The 20,805-nt window shown below is 41.4% G+C and overlaps 1 protein-coding gene across 1 annotated transcript in view; it reads right to left on the bottom strand.

Moving 5' to 3' along the window:
- C16H1orf21 (chromosome 16 C1orf21 homolog) overlaps window positions 1-20,805 on the bottom strand; it is a 242,193-nt gene that overhangs the window by 11,605 nt on the left and 209,783 nt on the right. Inside the window, exons 4-5 of the mRNA XM_061383465.1 lie at window positions 16,613-16,689; window positions 8,901-8,961 (exon numbers count right to left, since the gene is read on the bottom strand). Of these exons, the coding sequence (XP_061239449.1) occupies window positions 8,901-8,961; window positions 16,613-16,689 (138 nt within the window). The remainder of the gene's footprint in view (window positions 1-8,900; window positions 8,962-16,612; window positions 16,690-20,805) is intronic.

The following is a 20,805-nucleotide window of genomic DNA, read 5'->3' as shown; positions in this document are numbered from 1 at the left end:
ACCTGATTCCTCACAATGATAAAATAAAACACTATAAAAATATGTGGTATTTTTGCAGAAGATTTCCAGGTCACTTGATGGATTTAATTCAAAGAGATGTCTTCAATTAGTCTATTCTCAGTATTCTTGCCTACAGAATCCCAGGGATGGGAGCCTGGTGGGCTGCCGTCTAAGGGGTCACACAGAATCGGACACGACTGACGTGACTTAGCAGCAGCAGCAGCATGCATTAAGAGTTAAGATTTCAATACCACGCCCTCGCCCCTCACCAGGGGAATGCACTTGGTGGACTGGAGACTCGTGGGTTCCCCCTAGGATTCACTTCCTGTAGGACACGAAGCCTCATACGTCTCCTTTAAGACTCACTTCCTTCAGGACAATGGCTTTAGCAAGTCTGGGATTTCAACCCATATGCCTTAAATTTTTTTAATTTTGATTTATTTATTTGACTGTACCAGGTCTTAGCTGCAGCACATGGGGTCTTCTATCTTCGCTAAGGCATGCAGAATCTTTAGTTGTGGCATGGCATGTGGAATCTAGTTCCTGACCAGGGACAGAACCTCCCTGCATTGGGAGCAGAGCCTTAGCCACTGGGCCCTGATATGCCTCTTGAAAAAGATGTGCTTTCCAGACAAATTTTAGAGCTCTTTGTTCTGAAAAAATTTCTCATACCCTAGAATTTGTTTTGAACATGGCTAGAGGTTTTGGGAGCTAAGCACACAACTCCTTTCCTTACAGTTTTTAACTGAGAGAAGTTGGTCAACGAGAAGCAGAGTTCTTCCTGGATTAGAGAACCCAGCAACCTCTCCTTATTCCCTCGCCTACCTCCCATCCCCCAGTGAGGCCTAATGGATGGCGACTGGCCCACCCAGTCACAGATGGAGAGAGTGGAGAATGTTGGGTTTGACTCTCTTCCTGCTCCATGGGCTAGCCAACCAGAGACAGGAGAGTATGACAAGCTGGTTCCATTCCTTTCTTCCTACACAGAGGGGTGAGGAAAAGGCACAGGAAGCAGGACTGCTTTCAGAAGAGGAAGCACATGCATTTGGCCAGGAAGAGGACTGCAGCTACGGATGGGAGGTCCCTGCCTGCAGAAGGCACAGGGCAGTGAACGAGCCAGATACAAGGGAGAGAAGGCCCGGAGCGCAGTGAGGAGCGCGTGTCCTGGGCCCACGGCTGGGGAGAATGCGTTCTAACCCTCTGCTAGGCCTTCTGCTAGGTTTGAGGGAAACACACACGAATAAGATCCAGTGTTCGTCCTTAGGATACCATCTGTGTAAAGCTTCGAGTCCTTTTCGAGATTCTTAAATAAAACATCAGCAGTTACAGAGGTTGGCACTCTCCTCTCTCTGTCCCCTGGTGTTCTCTGCATGGCTAAAGCAATGTCCCCTGGCTGCTAGAGGCGAACAGTGGAAAAGCCATGGGAGGAAGGGAAGCAGACAGCCGAGGAAGAGGATGGGAAGGAGAAGCCAATAGGGAACAAGGCAAGAAAATGACTCAAGCCTGCGTCACTGTCTCCCTGCTGAGGGGCTTCTCGGGCGGTCCTCCCTTGCACATCCAGCAAAACGGCACCATTCACCAGCTGTGCCCCATGTTGCCGCTGAGTTCAGAGCACAGTCAGCCTCACCACATTCATAAAAAAGGCATGGTTTTTGTCTGCATTCTTGTACTCCCTTGTTCTGGAACCTGCACTCTTCTCTCCTTTGCTACTCTCTCAGGTGCCAGGCTGACAGAACCTCGAGAATTCTCTGAAAATCAAGCCCTCCAGAAAAAAAGAAAGTGAGTGGAGACTGGTTGTGCTGTATTTCTTCTAGGCTTGCCGCCCGCTTTATTTTACTTGGCTGTGTCCCCCATGACTAGTAGCTACCTGGGATGCTGGGGAACGCGGGGATCCTCAAAGCCCACGGTGTGCATACACATCACCAGTGGTTCCTGCACCTATTACCATCGTGACTAAGTGGGTGGCATGAGTGGTAAAGAACCTGCTGCCAATGCAGGAGATGTAAGAGATGCAGGTTCAATCCCTGGGTGGGGAAGATCTCCTGGAGGAGGAAATAGCAACCCACTCGAGAACTCTTGCCTGGAGAATCCCATGGACAGAGGAGCCTGGCGGGCTATAGTCCATGGGGTCACAAAGAGTCAGACATGACTGAAGTGACGGCACGCAGGCACGTACGTGGTACATTTCAACTTGAATTCCAGTAAGAAGTCACCTGCATAAAGCTATGTAGTAGGGAGAGAAACAAAACAGGGCTGAGTCACGTCCTTACCGTTGTAATCACAGCTTTAATTTGGCCGATGAATGAGGCAAGATGCATACAGGGCAGAGAGTAGGCGAGGCGGGGGATGAAGGGAAAGGAGACACAGGAATGGTCCGGTTATTAGCAAAAGCAGGGCCCTGTTGTGTTTGCTGTGGAGCAAGGAACTGTTCGATGCAATGATACTGGCAGCCCAGCCCACTTCCAAAATACGCAGGCCGCCAAAAGCATCTCTTTGCCAGTGTTGAAGGTCCGGGTTATTACCAGAACTGGCAAGCTGGCTGGGAGGGATAAGCTATGACTTCATCTGTACACATGGGGCAGGCCGGGTGACACTGTTCAGGATTTGATAAAACAGTCCCGTGTTTCCCATCACTGGTGGGCAAACCTCTAAATGCACCGCCTGAAGGTAAAGCCTATCATCACCTGCCGGTGCCAGACAGCATCTTCGATTCTACAGCAGCTCTGAGGTTAAACTCTCTACTACAGGAATGGTTTATACATAGAACCCAGAATCACAGCTCATAATTACACACAAGTCAGTCTCTTCACCAGATGGAAAGCAAACACCTTTTGATCTGCGACACACTGATTCATAACGGAGTTCTGACATAATATTAAGAAAAGGAGCCCTTGAAATAAACTTAGAAATGCAGACTTATCGTGATCTTTCTCACCAACTAGTTCTGGGGCCAAGGAACTCAGGCCATTTCACAAACCCAAACATTTTCTGAGTATAAATGATTTTGCCATAGATGTAGAGGTCTACAGATAAGCATCTTTAAAAATCAGCTGATTTAAAATCCACACGCTGCTCTTTCTCAGACATTTCCTCAAAATGTCATATTGAATAGTTCCGGTCAACAGAGGCAGAGTCTTAAAATTGTACAGGAATATGTGAAGTGCAGTGCACGCTGACGGCTCACCCATGGGCGGGGGTGGTGAAGTACTATGAGCTGTTTTCAAAGAGGAGAAGGGAGATGAGAAAGGAAGCAGACAGGGTTGTGTTGGAGTTAATCTGTGCTTGGTTTCCTAATTTTCTTTTAAGTCAGAGATACACATGAATAAGACGAGATGCTGATGAGACTCATGGGTGCTCATGGGTGTCATCAGGCCCTGGATCTGAGCAAAGCATACCAGTGAAATGCACAGGTTCTTTGCCTGGGGACCAAGGGCAGGCTCCAGAGAGATATAAACTCTAAAGTTTTACTTCAGAATGTTGTGTATATGATAGCATGTGCCTTTTTATAGGGAGTGTTTTTATAACTTTAACAAAATTCCCAAAAGATGCCCATGATGCAACACTTAAGATGCCTTGCTTGAGGAAAACTAACTAGATGCAAATAGCTCTGTGCCGAGACATTCTTTATTTAATATTCAGAGTTCTCTTTCAGAAGGCAAAAGATTTCCCAGTCATTGGCTGCTGTTCTTAAATCTTCCTAAAACAAAACATAAATCCCTGTGTTTGCCTGGAAAAGATACTCTTAAGGCAGATACTTTAAAAATGTATTTACTTTTTCTTCTTCTTACAAGTAAATTTAAATATTTTATTTTAGAAAGCATATATTAAAATCTGATGCGATCTGTCATTGGTATCATATTCAAAAACTCCTCCACAGGGCCACGTTTTAATAATCTAGATCTCTTCTTTCTCCTCTGATTATACTGAAAGACAAGTTTAAAATCATTATCTTCCTCTGCAGTGAACCGTCATTTTCTTTAAGATGCAATACTAGGCAAATGTCATCACTTTACATAAGATTCAGGAGCCTGTGAATTGTCAGGCACAACTACAGATTGTCACAGAATAACAGGTAAGTACTTGAGTAAAAAATAATGAGGTAAAGATAAATGAGGTGCTCTCATTGTTTCACAGGATTTTCACTTTCCAAAAGGAAAAGGAAATGTAGATCAGAGGTTATAATGCTCTTGTGAACTCTCATTGCTCTCCTGATAAAAACTGCTCCCATGGTCATCTTCAGATGCAGTTCAGTGTCTTCACTTTCCTCATGCCAGCAGAGTGAGACGGTGTCAAGTGGCCAAAGAATCCCAACTGCCTGGTTCATGGACCTCAAGTTTCAGCACTTGACTCCTGAAACATCTGCATTCAATAAAGGAACACCTGACTCTCGGTGATAGTGGAGGTGGGCGTGCTGGGTGAAGGACTCCTCCATGCTTAAAATAATTACCTTTTCAAAGACATTTGCTTTTAGAACTGAGCTCCTCAAGGCAAGGGACTGTTTCCTACTTATTTTGTATCCCCCATTTCCTGTTTTTCTATCCTGAGTCATCGCATAATGCCTGGTACTCATAAGTGCTAAATAATTAATTCATTTTTGCTTCTTGCTTTTCTTTGCCACAGATAACTTCTTACAATACTGCTTGCCCAGTTGTGGTGCAGAAGTAAACTGCAGCTTGGCACCATGATTATTTCTGAAGTTGTGTGTGTGTGTGTGTGTGTGTGTGTGTGTACATGTGCGCGTGCTCAGTTGTGTCCGACTCTTTGCGACCCCATGTAGCCTGCCAGGGTCCTCATCCATGGTATTTTCCAGGCAAGAATACTGGAGTGGGTTGCCATTTCCTCCTCCAGGTGATCTGCCTGATCCATGTCTCTTGCATCTCCTGCATTGGCAGGTGGATTCTTTACCACTATGCCACTCGGGAAGTAGAGTCATCCATACGAAATTTCACAATAAATATCATCTTTGTTTCCTTATATCAATGGTACTTTTGCATATACCTTGAGGAGACAGAGCAGAGATTTCTTTTGGTATGGAGAGGAGAGCTGAAAGGTATCATGCCCTGGAGACATTCAATAAATACAAAGGATGAATCAAGGAAGGGCAGGTTTAAATCACTACAGATTCACTCAGCTTTGCTTCTTAACAATTTAAGGAAGAAAAAAAGGAATCCAGAGAAAAATTAAATCTCAAAAATCAAGCCCTTTCAGAATGAGTCCAATTTTCAGCATGAAGCTCTGAGTTTAATTTTTTAAGTCAACCCCATAAAACAAACAAAGGTAGTGCTAGTGGAGATGATGGAATTCCAGCTGAACTATTTAAAATCCTAAAAGATGATGCAGTTAAAGTGCTGCACTCAATATGTCAGCAAATTTGGAAAACTCGGCAGGAACCATGGACTGGAAAAGGTCAGTTTTCATTCCAATCTCAAAGAAGGGCAATGCCAAAGAATGTTTACACTATTGGACAACTGCACTCATTTCCCATGCTAGTAAGGTTATGCTCAAAATCCTTCAAGCTAGGCTTCAACAGTATGTGAACTGAGAACTCCCAGATGTGCAAGCTGGATTTAGAAAAGGCAAAGGAACCAAAGATCAAATTGCCAACATTTATTGGATCATAGAGAAAGCAAGGGAATTCCAGAAAAACATTTACTTCTGCTTCATTGACTACACTAAAATCTTTGACTAGGTAGATCACAACAAACTGTGGAAAATTCTTAAAGTGATGGGAATACTACACCACCTTACCTGTTTCCTGAGAAACCTGTATGTGTGTCAAGAAGCAACAGTTAGAACTGGACATGGAACAACTGGCTGGTTCAAAACTGGGAAAGGAGTACCTCAAGGTGGTATATTGTCACCCTGCTTATTTAACTTCTATGCAGAATACATCATGTGAAATGCTGGGCTGGATGAATCACAAGCTGGAACCAAGATTGCCGGGAGAAATATCAACAACCTCAGATATGCAGATGACACCACTCTAATGGCAGAAAGTGAAGAGGAACTGAAGAGCATCTTGATGAAGGTGAAAGAGGCGAGTGAAAAAGCTGGCTAGAAAATCAATATTCAAAAAACTAAGATCATGGCATCTGGTCCCATCACTTCTGGGCAAATAAATTTGGAAAAAGTGGAAGCAATGACAAGTTTTATTTTCTTGGGTTCCAAAATCACTGCGGATGGTGACTACAGACTTGAAATTAAAAGACGCTTGCTCCTTGGAAGAAAAGCCATGGCAAACCTAGATAATGTATTAAAAAGCAGAGACATTACTTTGCTGACAAAGGTCCATCTAGTCAAAGCTATGGTTTTTCCAGTAGTCATGTATGGATGTGAAAGTTGTACCATAAAGAAGACTGAACACGGAAGAAGTGATGCTTTTGAACTGTGGTGTTGGAGAAGAGTCTTTAGAGTCCCTTGGACTGCAAGGAGATCAAACCAGTCAATCCTAAAGGAAATCAACCCTGAATATTTATTAGAAGGACCATGGCTACAGCTGAAGCTCCAATACTTAGGCCATCTGATAAGGTGAGCTGATTTACTGGAAAAGAGCCTGATGCTGGGAAAGAGTCAAGGCAAAAGGCAAACGGAGTGACAGAGGATGAGATGGTTGGATGGCATCACTGACTCAATGGACATGAGTCTGAGCAAATGCCAGGAGATACTGAAGGACAGGGACGTGGAAGTTCCTGGGGTCGCAAAGAATTGAATACAACTTAGCGACTGAACAACAACAACATAAAACCTAAAGAATAGTTTTGAATTGCATTTATGATTGTCCACATGCTAACTGGAGCAAAGAAATACTTAGCAATGGTTAAAAAGTCAGCAAAATAGTTCACAAGAATGCAACTTCCAATTTTGGTTATGTAAACTATTGTGAAGATTATATTAGGCCAAACATATATATTATGACAAAATATTTTAATTTGAGGGAGGCTTAATATTTAGATGATACAAAGGATAGCATATTCACAAAATTCAGAAGGATGAACTTTAGGTAAGGGAGGAGAAACAGGAAAGTTTGGCTCAGAGTTGATAGAAAACTCCCTTAGAAACCTGTAACTGGGCAATAATCACAGATTATATAACCGCTCCTTTTTTGAATATGAATGTGTTCAATATATAGTGGGAACACTGTTTATGCTGAATCTAATTCTCCTTTGTCCAAGGAAAGTTACACCAAACAAATGATCAAGTTATAAACTTCGCTTTTGTTGCACTAAACATATGACTGTCTACACCTTAGATGCAAAGTAAGACAGGAAATTGAATTCCAGATGAGAACAATGAATTTCAGTTTTGAGTAACAAGAGGTAGAATTTCAATTATGGAGACACACTGGAAAGAGATTAGATAATTTTAAACACTTTTTCAGGGTTTATAAATGTTGCTTAAAAAGATAACTTACAATTTAGGTTTCAATTTTTGCAGATTACCTCTAACTAATAAGCATATATTTTTATTGCCAAAATGTTAGTGCAGGAGAAATAATCCAAACAGAGAAAAAAAATCTTCACCATTAGAGTGGGAACAAAATGTTTCTTTTTAGGTTTCTCTTTACTGAAAACAAAATGCTATCAGCAAGTTAGTCAGCTTTTGAATCAATATGTGAAAATTGCTAATTATTCTTAGATGATGTTTTCAATCTAAAAAGTCATGCATAAGCTAAAATTTCACTAAAAGTAAAAAAGAAAAATGTATACTCAAATGAGTATGTGAGCACAGCCGATGAACACTATAGATTAAATTATTATTTTAATTCATTACCCATTTCTATTTTTTACATTGGTAATATATGCTGGTCTTTTAATGGTGCATTAGAAAATTTTATAATGATTCTTTTGGGGCAGGGGTCTACCTCAGAGTGGAGTCTGCTACTGAAATAAAGATCAATTTAAGACTTTCTTCATTATCTTCCACTGACTGATAAATACATAACCTAGGAATTCATGAAGAAATACTCAAGGACCACAAACCATAAAAAAGAAATAAAAATTAAAATGGAAAACATTTCAAAAGTAAACTTGGTCTGTGATGCCTTAACCATAGTTGGGATATGTTCTGAATTTAGAATTTAACTCTTCTTTAGAATAAGGCTTTCAAATTACAGTTCTCAGATGTATGACTTTAGCATTTAAAATTCACTCCCTGCAGTGATAAACTGAAATTCTATGAGCATGCAAACCTTTAATGATTACCATATTCTACTCTTCATTCAGTTGATTTGCATATGGCACTCTGAGAGCATAAATATGGGTTAAATTTCCACATGGATCAACTTTGAATCTTCCCGTCATTATAAAATCCACACCCGTATGGAGAAGTGACTTGGAGGTTCTGCTTTGGAGTCAGACAGACATGGGCTGGAATTCTAACTCTACCGCTATTAGCTTTGCAAACCTGGCTAAGTTATACTCAGGCATTCTAAGCCTCAGTTTGTTTGTAAAATACACGTATTACTTGTCTCATGGCCAGCTCCCTCAAGCAGGTATCGACTGCAACATGTTTGTGACGTCTGTAAAGAAGTCAAAGAAGCCCTGGGCATGTAGTAAGCAGGCACTAAGGACCTCCTTGCCTGCAGCCTGAGAACAGAGCAGGGCATCAGGGGTGGACAACACACAATGATGGCAACACTTTTTAGGCAAAGGCTCTCACCAGTCTCACTCTGAGTTTCCACGCTTCAGTGAAAGATCAGCCATAGCCCAGGATCCTGGGAAGCTCAGTCATACATTAACCCTTCTCACAGCCACCTTCTGAGTTGTGTGTGTGGGGTGACTGCTGTTAATTCTAACCATCCCCTTGCAAGAACAGCTTTGTACCACAGACACCAGAATGTTGTTCCTCTTAACTCATGAGGCAACAGTCCCCTTGAAATATGCAGTTACTTCACTTCTTACCTTTTCAATTTTTTCATCCAGCATTCTGAAGAATTCTTGTTGGCTTTCAGAGATGTGCATGCTGAAAAACAAAGAGTAGTTAAGTGCATATTTTCAATGTTTCCCAGTTCCCTCAGGTCAAAAATGCCGAGCGTCTAAACTTTGGGGCAGTCATTTCTTTTTTGCAGACTTTTCCACTGAAGTGCTCTGAAGTCATACTAAGGCTAAATGTCATGAGAGTAATCCTACACATGTGTTTCATAATAGCCTATCAGTTTCCACAACTTAAGGGACACAATTTCCTTTCAGTGTACATATTATTTATGTTGGGGTTACTGGGAAGTGTGTGCCCTTTTTTTTTTTTCCCTTGGATACACATCTGTAATTAAAACAAAAAGGACAGGTAAGCAGCACGTGGCATATTTCAATGCTGTGTGTAAGTATAACAAGAAAATATATCCTGGGATTTCATTGGCAGTCCAGTGGTTAAGAATCCACCTTCCAATGCAGGGGACGTGGGTTCGATCCCTGGTCGGGGAACTAAGATCCCATATGCCCTGGGGCAACTAAGTCTGTGCTCTACACGGAAGAGCCTGCATGCCACAACTAAGACCCAGTGCAGCCAAAAATAAAATACATAAATATTTTTTAAAAGATTCATTAAAAAACATATCCTAATTATGATATTAAAATGTGTATTTTACAAAGGTGTGAGCACGGTATTCAGCTGACTGTATGGCTGTGCACTGGCTGCAGACGAGCCAAGAACCTGACCTTGCCCCTAAACGTCTTTGATACTGGTGACAGCAAATGTGCCTTTTTGGAACTGAAATTCCACTGTAATGTGGAGTAAGTGAGGAGGCATGTCTGAGCAGCCCTCGGCCCTGATTCCCTGTTCTTTGCTATTTAACAGTATCCTCAGCGAGATGGGCATGGTTGGTGGGGGCAAAACTAAGAAGGTAAGGAGAGATCACGGATGGGAGGGGAAGGACTTGGGGGCAATGTGGTCTTAATGACAGTAGTTTCGACCTGGCAAAGAGCTGTGGGTGTTCCAAGGCGGTTCAGGATGCTGGGGTAAGAGACACATGGTCCAGAATTTCTTTCACTTGACATTACTGCCTACTGGTTTAGTGGCTGGGGGTGGGGGGAGGAGTGGCTCTGGAAGAGCCTCTTCCACTCTCGTCTAGGTGTGGTGGGCAACCTTACCTGACATTCCCTGCAGGGGCAACGGAGAGGGGCACGAGTGACTGGAAACCCTTCAGGCCTCCCAGGACAGATAATAAGGCTTAAAGGAGGCTTCCCCTGTGTGTAAGACCTAGGTTTAAAATAATATCAGCTCTGATATAAAAGAAAAAGAATGAAAATATCTGATATCAGCATCAACTTTCACAGTTCTAAGGCACTTTCATGTATATAATCTAATTTTTGCCATCCTTTCCAGTAGTCAGGTATGGATGTGAGAGTTGGACCCCATAAAGAAGGCTGAATGGCGAAGAATTGATGCTTTTGAACTGTGGTGTTAGAGAAGATTATTGAGAGTCCCTTGGACTTCAAGGAGATCCAGCCAGTCCATCCTAAAGGAAATCAGTCCTCAATATTCATTGGAAGGGCTGAGGTTGAAGCTGAAGCTCCAATACTTTGGCCACCTGATGCGTGAGCCGACTCACTGGAAAAGACTCTGATGCTGGCAAAGATTGAAGGCAGGAAGGAGAAGAGGATAACAGAGGACAGGATGGTTGGATGGCATCACTGGTTCAATGGACATGAGTCTGAGCAAGCTCTGGGAGATGGTGAAGGACAGGGAAGCCTGGCGTGCTGCAGTCCATGCAGCTGCAGAGAGTTGGACGCTACTGAACAGCAACAAATATGATCATTCAAATAAGGCAGACGTCCTGTTTCAGAAACAGGTCCTCTCTCACTGCATTTTACACAGGCAGGGCAGAATCTTGGATGATGACAGAGATTAAACAGTCTCTTCTCTTTTTCTGGGTGGACAGAAAAGCCATTTTGCAAAGTTGAGTTTTTCCAGATTTCTTACGGCTTTCCTTCTTTAAGTGCCAAAATGTCGTTCATTTGAGCCACTCTGGATGCAAGTCTTCTAAACCGTATACTCTTGAATAGCTGTATATCTCAAACATTACTTAGCTTTCACTTGACGACCAGCAGCCACTCTCCTCACCTTAAATCACAACGCTCTTCTGTAATACTGGGATAGCCCCGGAGCCTCTAAGATGGTTAGAGCTGGCTCTCTTTAAGCAAAAGGACCTTAAACTCCAGGCTTTCTTTGCCTGCTTTTGAGCTCTTCCTTTCATTTCTCCTTGTCAGAGAAGGTATCAGTCCTCTTTCCACTTTCTTCTTAGTTTCTGCTTTGATGCCATGCTTCAGAGCAGCACAGGCAACCTTGTTAGAGTTGTGTCTAAAGTTAGCATAACAGGCTCCAAAGGCGAGCCCAGGGGGATTCTTGTTAGTGGGAAACATGAATATTCTGGTACCCACCATGGCTGCTCAGACACTTTTGGGGGCATCCTTCCTATTCTTAGCCAAGTTTTCAGCAGATGAGTTTGTTGAATAGCTCTGGGTCCCAGACAGGAAAGGCATGAAGATATTTATATATAAATCTCAGACCCAGGTTCGATCCTTGGGTCAGGAAGATCCCCTGGAGAAGGGAATGGCTATTCACTCCAGTATTCTTGCCTGGATGATCTCATCTGGTAGGCTACAACCCATGGGGTCACACAGAGTTGGACATGACTGAGCAAACAATACGTTTATGTATCTTAATATAAATGCCTGCCGGCCTGCTGAGTCACTTCAGTCGTGTCTGACTCTTTGTGACCCTACAGACTGTATCCCACCATTATCCTCTGTCTATGGGCTTCTCCAGGCAAGAATACTGGAGTGGGTTGCCATTTCCTTCTCCAGGGGATCTTCCCCACCCAGGGGTGGAACCCGCATCTCTTATGTCTCCTGCATTGGTAGGTGGGTTCTTTATCATTAGCACCATTAGTTTCCCTAGGAAACTCCAAGATATTTCATAAAGATGGCACTTTTAGGGTTTTGTGTTCCCTGTAGAAATTTTTGGGTTAGAGTTTTTAGCATTTATCGCCTTGGATACAACAGGAGGGTAATGAATATTTAATTAGTTAATCAAGTGGTCTCTATTTAAATTCATGTGATTCGTGATCCTCATAGAGACAGCACCATTTGTTAGCATGGGTGAGGTGCAGGCCTCAGATTCCTCATTTTAAAACAGCGAACAGGTCTCTGAGGTCCTTTTGGCACTAACGTTCTGTGATTGTTACTAACTTCCTTAACTCCATTATTGGAAACATCAAAGCATGGAAACGGGGATGTTTGGTTAGTACTCAGACATATGTGCATCGCATGGACAAGAGAAGAATTCTCTAGTAAAAGCGACTCTGCAAATGTGTCTGCTATCCCTGTGAAGGAGGACACACAGGCTCAGGGGTCCTTATCACGTGCTTAAGATCAAAGGTGAAGGAACTCAGATTGTCTACACAACCTGAGCACGAAACCTCAGGGAAGTGGGGCAACTCTAACCCTCACAGCAGGACACACCGTTGCTAGTAGTTCATGACTTGCATTTCTTTAGTTGATTATTTTTAAAAAAATAATAATATTAAGCACCCATGAAACCAAAACAAAGAAAACAAAGCTAGGATCTTAACAACAACCTAGAGGTTAGTTACTTCCCACCCATGCCTGTGTTCCTCCACCTCAAACATCATGTCCCCACTTTCCTTTACTCCATCTCTCTATGTGCTTAAAAAGCAGATGATTAAAAAAAAAAAAAAGCAGATGATTTATTTTAGATTAAAAAAATTAATTTATCTATTTGGCTGTGTCAGGTCTCAATTGCAGCATGTGGGCTGTGACATACAGGTTCTAGAGCCCGTGTGCTCAGTAGTCGAGGGACGCAGGATCTTAGTTCCCTGACTAGGGATCGAACCTGTCTCTCTTGCATTGGAAGGCAGATTCTTAACCCTTGGACCCCCAGAGAAGTCCCAATTTTGGTTGTTGTTAACTTTATAGTGTGTATCATGCTCCGTGTAATGTTTCAGGACTTACTCTTTGTTCTAGTTGCTGGAACTAGCTATGCTGCTAGGGGGCATCCAGGATTGTGTCTTGCTGCAGTGCATTCGTTTTAGCTGCTAATACTCTGCTGTGTGAATACAGTGCGGTTCCTTTACCCAATTTCCCGTCAAAGGGCATTTTTGGGGTTGTTTCTAATTGCTAAGGCGTTCTTACCAAGTGTCAGACACTCTGATAAGCACCAGGGATACATTATTTCACTTAGGCCCCGGTCCTATAAGATAGGATTTTTCACCTCTATTTTTCTTGGAGAAAACGCAAGTTCCAAGACGTTAGTTCACTGGACCAAGATTACAAAGGCAGTAAGAATGCTCTCTACGTGGCGCATCAAACGAAGGTGTGAGCACTACTCGGCTTCATTCTTAATAAATCTGCTGTTAGCAGGTATGGGATTGTCCCTCCACTCAAGGGGGAAACAAACTCATTTTATACAACTGCATGTGCTGTGCTTCATCGCTCAGTCGTGTCCAGCTCTTTGTGACCCTGTAGCCCACCAGGCTCCTTTGTCCGTAAGGATTCGCTAGGCAAGAACTGGAGTGGGTTGCTATACCTTCCTCCAGGGGACCTTCCCAACCCAGGGATCGAACCCAGGTCTCCCTCATTGCAGGCAGATTCTTTACGATCTGAGCCACCAGGGAAGCCCATACAACTGCATAATAAATAATAATTTCCTGAATCCTATGTATCAGTATGTAGGAAAAGTAAATCTTTCTCTCAGACCTTCAGAAAGATTTCTTAGTTGAATTCTGGAAACCCAATGATCTGATTCAGTTTTAAACACAGACACACAGGCATTATGCTATGTGAAAAATGGGATTCTCTTCATAATTTTAGTGTAAACAAAAGAGCCAATTTAATCAACTTCTCTGGAAGCTTTAGCACATGCCAGACTGCAAAGCATGCTATTTCAGTGTGTAAAAATTAAGTAAATAAGTATTTGCTCTAAAGGAAAAAAGAAACTCTCCTTAGTTCTCTTAATAGAGTCTTTTCTTTAGAACTCAGAGATAAGAGAAGCATTTAAAAATAGTACACATATAACAGCTTGATGAAAAGATGATTCGATAGTATCTTCAGATATCTGTTATCCCCAGAGGCAGAAAAAATTAGTGTAGATAAAAGTGGTTACTAGTGAAGTTGATTAGGGAGGTTGTGATTATAGTATAACACTTACCTGAGGGTGAAAAAATTGGCTCTCCCATTATTGGGAAAAAAAAAATTGGCTGACATTGTAAATGATAAATCAATTTTAAAATGTCCAATTTTCATTGGAAGTAAGAAATTAAATCCCTGAGCTGATGGACCGCCCCCTGAAGAGACCTAACCACCATCTCACAGTGGCCATTGCTGCAGCAATTCTGCAGACAGTCACCCAGGTTAAAGTGATGATGTTATTTTTGTCTCACCTTCCCAGGAAGACTCAAAGAACACAACTCTTTCCACTTACGATGTTAATTTACAAATATGTCCTCATTAAACTTATTGGGGGTGGGAGTGACTGTATCAGATTTACTCATGTGATCAGTACCCTTAGGGAATCTGTTCATAGTTAGGCAGAACAGCACAAAAGAGATTTGCAGCCTTTGGGATAATAGCCTTTTTGAAGAAAGGACAGGCAGTTTCAAAGTCACAGAAATGATAGACTCAGCTTCAGAATAATATAGAAAACTACTCATTATTTTCTAACATTTTAATTGTGAAATATTTAACACATGGAAAAGGAAACAATGCTATTTGTACATTTTTAAATAATAATAATTAAAGGAACATGCATGTAACCACAACTTGGATTAAGAGATAGAACCTTTGGTTCCATTGTCTTCTATCCAGGAGAAAGAAGCACTATCCTGAATTTAATGCCTTTTCATTTCCTTGTTTGTCTTTATTGTTTTATCATTTGTGTTTAATCGCTCACCGTGTCTGACTCTTTGCGACCTCATGGACTGTAGCCCACCAGGCTCCTCTGTCCATGGGGATTCTCCAGGCAAGAATACTGGAGTGGGTTGCCATGCCCTCCTCCAGGGGCTATTCCCAGCCCAGGGATTGAACTCAGGTCTCCCGCATTGCAGGCAGATAATTCTTTACCAACTGAGCCACTCGTAAGAACGAGTGGCTCAGTTGACTGAGCAATATGTGTATATACATATGTTTAATATATGTATATACAAATATTTCTTCTGCCTGTTTTTGAATTTTTATATGTATGAAACTGTACATAAGCAGGTTCTACTACTTACTTTACTGGCACACTCTGACATTTCATGAGATCCCTCCATCTTGATCTATGTAGCTATAGGTCATTTATTTTCAGTGATATGTAGTATTTCCATCATAAGACTATACTACATTTCTGTTATTCATTTTATGTTTGATGGACATTTGGGTTTTATCACAAAGGTTTTTTTTTTTTGGCCGTGCTGCATGGCATGTGGGATCTTAATTCCTCCACCAGGGATCAAACCTGTGTCTGCTGCAGTAGAAATGCAGTCCTAACCACTGGGACACTGGGAAGTCCCATCCTTTCAAGAACTTTAAGAGTTCATATAAACAGTGCTGCCATGGATATTTCAAAATATGCCTACAGGCACACCTCTGTAAGAGTTTCTCTAGGGTATATACCTGAGAGTGGAGTTGTTAGGCAGCCACGTATGCCCAGGTACAATTTTACTAGATAATGCAAAGTGTTTTCCAAAGTAATTGTACCAGCTTATATTCCCACCACCAAGAGTTAAGCGTGCTGGTTGTCCCACAGCCTGGTAAACTTTTTCTGTCTACAGACTACTATATTTTTGCCAATCTTGTGTGACATGGTAGTTTTCCCTGACACATCAGCTATTCATTTTCCTCTTCAGTCAAGTGGTCTTTTATGTCTTTAGCCTATTTTCCTGTAAGTTCTATCTTTTACTTATTGACTCACATAGTTAATTTATATATCCTGGAAATCTAACTGGGCTTCCCTGATAGCTCAGTTGGTAAAGAATCCGTCTATAATGCAGGAGACCCTGGTTTGATTCCTGGGTCAGGAAGATCTGCTGGAGAAGGGACATGCTATCCACTCCAGTATTCTTGGGCTTCCCTGGTGGCTCAGTTAGTAAAGAACTGGCCTGCAATGCAGGAGATCTGGGTTCAATCCCTGGGTTGGGAAGATCTCCTGGAGGAGGGCATGACAACCCACTCCAGTATTCCTGGGCTTCCCTTGCGGCTCAGCTGTTAAAGAATCCACTATTGCTAATTATATGTTTTATAAATATATTCCACCCTTTGTGGCCTTTTACTCTCCTACAGTATATTTTGAGAAATAGAAGTTCTTAATTTTATCATAGTCATAAAAATTAATCATTTTTCTTACAATTTGTATCCTTTGTGACTTATTTAAAGTTCTTCACTACCCCACGGTCATGAAGATACTCCCGTCATTGTCTCCTACCTGATGGGAAGTGTCAGCTCTGTCATATACTGTGGGTCTGCTTTGGCTCTCTATTATGTTCCATTAGACTAAATCATGTGTCTCAATTACTGAGGCCTTTTCTTAAGTCTTGGTTATCTAGCAGGCAAAATGGAGCTCATTCTAAAAACGTTTTTATCTCTCAAAACAAAATAGGCAAATAGGAACTGGAACTTACTTTGCTCTGGGTTGATGAACTAATCCTGGGATCTCTTTATTAGTTTTAAGTCTTACATTTGAACTGGCACTTTTTTCCTGAAACACATAAACACACATGGAAAAGACAAGGTAAGAATCAGCAATTAAACAGGAGCATGAATTTTCATTACCAAAATGTGAAATTTGTTTGGGAGCCTTTACGGCCGGTTATCTCATGCAGACAAAAGTCCTTAAAGATGTTACACAGAACAGGTAGAACCGCCAGATATTTTAACAGGGAACACTATCGTGAAAAAAAGAATGAACTTTTATAACAGCTATAAAATGGCTCCTTTTAGAAAATTACATGTGAGTAGTATTTGATTTTTAGATGGAGTTGCTAAAAATAGCAAGAGAATCAAAGATCAGAAGATCCTAGTATGAAAAAAAGCACCAGTAGTATAATCACAGTCATTGGGTGCTTGCTCAGGATAAGTAATTTTGTGCATTTTGTTTGTGAAAGACAATTGAAGTTACTGAGTTTGCACGAGGCCCTTGCAGCGACGGGACATGACGAAAAATAGCTAATATTTTCCACGAATGATGAATATTGAGATTGAATTCAATTAAATTAATAAAACTCAACCTAGCCTGTATTCCGGAAGTACTTTGGCTTTTAGCCTGATCTGATCTCTTATTCCCCGTCAACCAGCCACATAGGAAAGGAATACCTTCAAATCTTAAAATACAAATATTATCAGCAAGCACACTATCTCAATAATACTACTGCTCTGCAGTGATGTGGATGAACATAGAGCCTGTTATACAGAGTGAAGTAAGCTAGAAAGAGAAAAACAAATATTGTATACACTACCCTGTGTAAAACAGATAGTTAGTGGGAGGCTACTGTATAGCATAGCAAGCTCAGCTGGGGGCTCTGTGATGACCTAGATGAGTGAGATGGTGGGGGTGGGAGGGAGACTCAGGAGGGGGGAGATATATATATACATAAGGCTGATTCACATTGTTATATGGCAGAAACACAGCATTGTAAAGCAGTTATAGTCCAGTAAAAATTTTTTAAGGCTTTAAAATCTGCTCTCTAAATATACCCACCAAAATGAAATGTTAAACCCATTTAACAGGTGACTACATACACTCAAGTAACCTGAGGTATGGCAATAATTAAAGACCTGGGCTAGGGCAAGGAGTAAAAAGTTCTGTGGGCCAACCCACCATTCTCACCAGAGGCAGAGTGGTGTGGGAGGGCACACAGAACAGATGGTCCCCAAATGAGCTCTTTCAAGAGTTCCTACTTCCCCTAGGATAGCACAAGCCATGTAAGAAAAACTACATGTGAAATGTACAATCAGAGAAACTACAGTGACTTGCACGCTAGGCTGTTTGCTATTCACCATCAAACAGCAGAGTGTCTGTATAATGTCAGTCCTCCAAAATACAGGGTAATTCTGCCTGTGATCCTCCAGGAGAAGAAAAAATCATTACAATCCTTTTGCAGTCTAGCTACCTTCTCTACCTCACACTAAACTCAAAACCGTTTTCACGAACGTTTGAAAAGTATAAAATATATACTATTCCCTCTGCTGATACAGTCAGAGAACAACAGATGAACCATCTATTTTTTTACAGAGAAAGTGGGAGAGCAATTAGGAAACTTGAATGCACTACCTCCAGGAGGGCGGGACCCACAACTCTTCTTTATGGGCCTGGTTAGGAGCCTGGCACTTCATAGGAGGCATTCACCAAATATTGGTAGAACAAATGAATGATGTCAGCACATAATTAACTTTTTAAAATAGAGATAAAAATAGCTCAACTATAAGTCCCATGGATGGAGGAGCCTGGTAGGCTGTAGTCCATGGGGTCACTAGGGGTCGGACACGACTGAGCGACTTCTTTTTCACTTTTCACTTTCATGCATTGGAGAAGGAAATGGCAACCCACTCCAGTGTTCTTGCCTGGAGAATCCCAGGGACAGGGGAGCCTGGTGGGCTTCCGTCTATGGGGTCGCACAGAGTGGGACACGACTGAAGTGACTTAGCAGCAGCAGCAGCAGCAGCAGCAGCAGCAGCAATCTCTCTGAAGAACTGAAGATGTCGGTTCCCTCCAAATTAGTCATTTTCTCCCTAAACTTTCTGTCTGCTTGGATTAAGCACTGAAAATGGATTTTTTCTGTTTGAAAAAAATATCTATTTGATATGGCAGACAGAACCTTATACTTTTTGTCTAGTCATATAATTTCCTAAACTCTTTTAACTTAAGTGATGCATCACAATTTTAAACACTGCTAAGGCAGGAAAGAGACTTCTAAGAATGACATATACTTGTATCCTATTTCTATTCAGTTTATTAGACTACCCTCCATAATTATACGTCTTGCCAAATCTTCCTTAAAAATGTATCATGTGGTTGCTAGAAAGAAGGATCCCCATCAACTATAACAGAGACTTAATAGATGGGAAAGATACTTTAGGATATCAGGTAGACATGCCTTCCCAGGAAGTGAGAAGACCAAAGGTGAGGCAGAGGCATGGGCGAGGAGCAAAGCAGCTGGAGATCCCCAGTTACATATACATATATATATATATATTTACATAGAGATTTCTCTATATATAATTACATAGAGATTTATATCTATTTTGTATTTATAATGTATTTGTTTTTTTACAAGTTACCACCCATCAAGAAATCAATAATAACAAATCATGGAGCATTTACTATAAGTCAGGTCCTAACTGGTTTGCATACATCAACCCATTTTGATGTTCACAAGTATACACATATTAACTCATTTGTATGCCCACACACCTCTCTGCAATGCGTACCATTATTATCCCCATTTTATAGATGAGGAAGCTGAGATATGGCGAGGTGAAGCACTTACGGGGATTCTATAACTAACAAGCAATAGCATTGGGATTTGACTCTATGCAGAATGGGCCCAGGGTTCATGCCATTAGTCACTAGGTCGGTAGCCCTCAAACTTTTTAGTATCGAGACCCCTTACCTATATTCTCCAAATTTTGATACATTTCATTATACAGTGTGAAAAAAAATCACATTTGTTAAAATCAGCATCAATCTCACAAGAAAAATCTTGACAAAAACTGTCAGGCTTATGGTGGTGGACATAAGTTCTCCAACCTTCTAGTTCTGGTTGAACATTTGAATTTGATAAGCAGCAATGATAACTCACAATTGTTTTCTTTGGAGTAACAGGCTCCCTTCATTCGTTTCTGAGAAAACATGTGACAGATACCCAAGTCTGAATATCCAGTATTCTTCAGTAGAGATGGTGACTCAAAAAAACAACAGCTCGTTCAGCTTGCAGCTCAATCAACTGCAGAAGTGCTTTTCCTGAGATAACCATCTTATTTATTCGAAAATAAAAAGATATGCATCTAAGGCATAAGAGTTAATAAAATTAATTTCTACTGAGTCATTTCTAAAAGAAATGAAGTATGGTCATTGGTAGAGATATGGATGGACCTAGAGTCTGTCACATAGAGGGAAGTCAGTCAGCAACAGAAAAACAAATATCACATTTTAACACATACATGTGGAGTCTGAAAAAATAGTACAGATGAACCGATTTGCAGGGCAGGAATAGAGATGCAAATGCATAGAATGGCCATGTGGACGCAGGAGGGGAAGAGGGGTGGGATGAACTGGGTGATAAGGATTGACATACATTCTCTACCATGTGTAAAGCAGCCGGAAGCTGCTGTATCACACAGGGAGCTCAGCTCTGTGCTCTGTGATGACCTAAAAGGGTGGCAGGGAGGGTGGCGAGAGGGAGGTTCAAGAGAGCGGGGAGATATGTACACATATAGCTAGTTCACTTCATTGTACAGCAGTAACTAACACAGCAGTATAAAGTAATTATGCTCCAATAAAAAAAATAATAGCACTACTATGATGACTAATAAGATGTGCCTGGATTTGTGCTAAGGCACAAGCAGTTTTGCCCATCGCTGCTTTTGCCCCATCAGCGTAAATGTCAATAGAGTGAAAAAGGCAAATAGCTTCTTTATTATTAGGAAAACGACCTTGAAGACTCCCTGAGAATGTCTCAGGAACCTCCAGGGGTCTGCAGGCCATGCTTGAACTATAGGGTCTTTCTATTTCTTTTGTATAGCAAAGAATTGTTGATTATTTGATTATGGTATATACTTTAAGAAAAAATACTTACCTTCCTTACTGAGATAAAAT

Source organism: Bos javanicus, chromosome 16, assembly GCF_032452875.1.
Source record: "Bos javanicus breed banteng chromosome 16, ARS-OSU_banteng_1.0, whole genome shotgun sequence".
NCBI lineage: Eukaryota > Metazoa > Chordata > Mammalia > Artiodactyla > Bovidae > Bos > Bos javanicus.
This window is presented reverse-complemented; position numbering and strand designations above follow the sequence as displayed.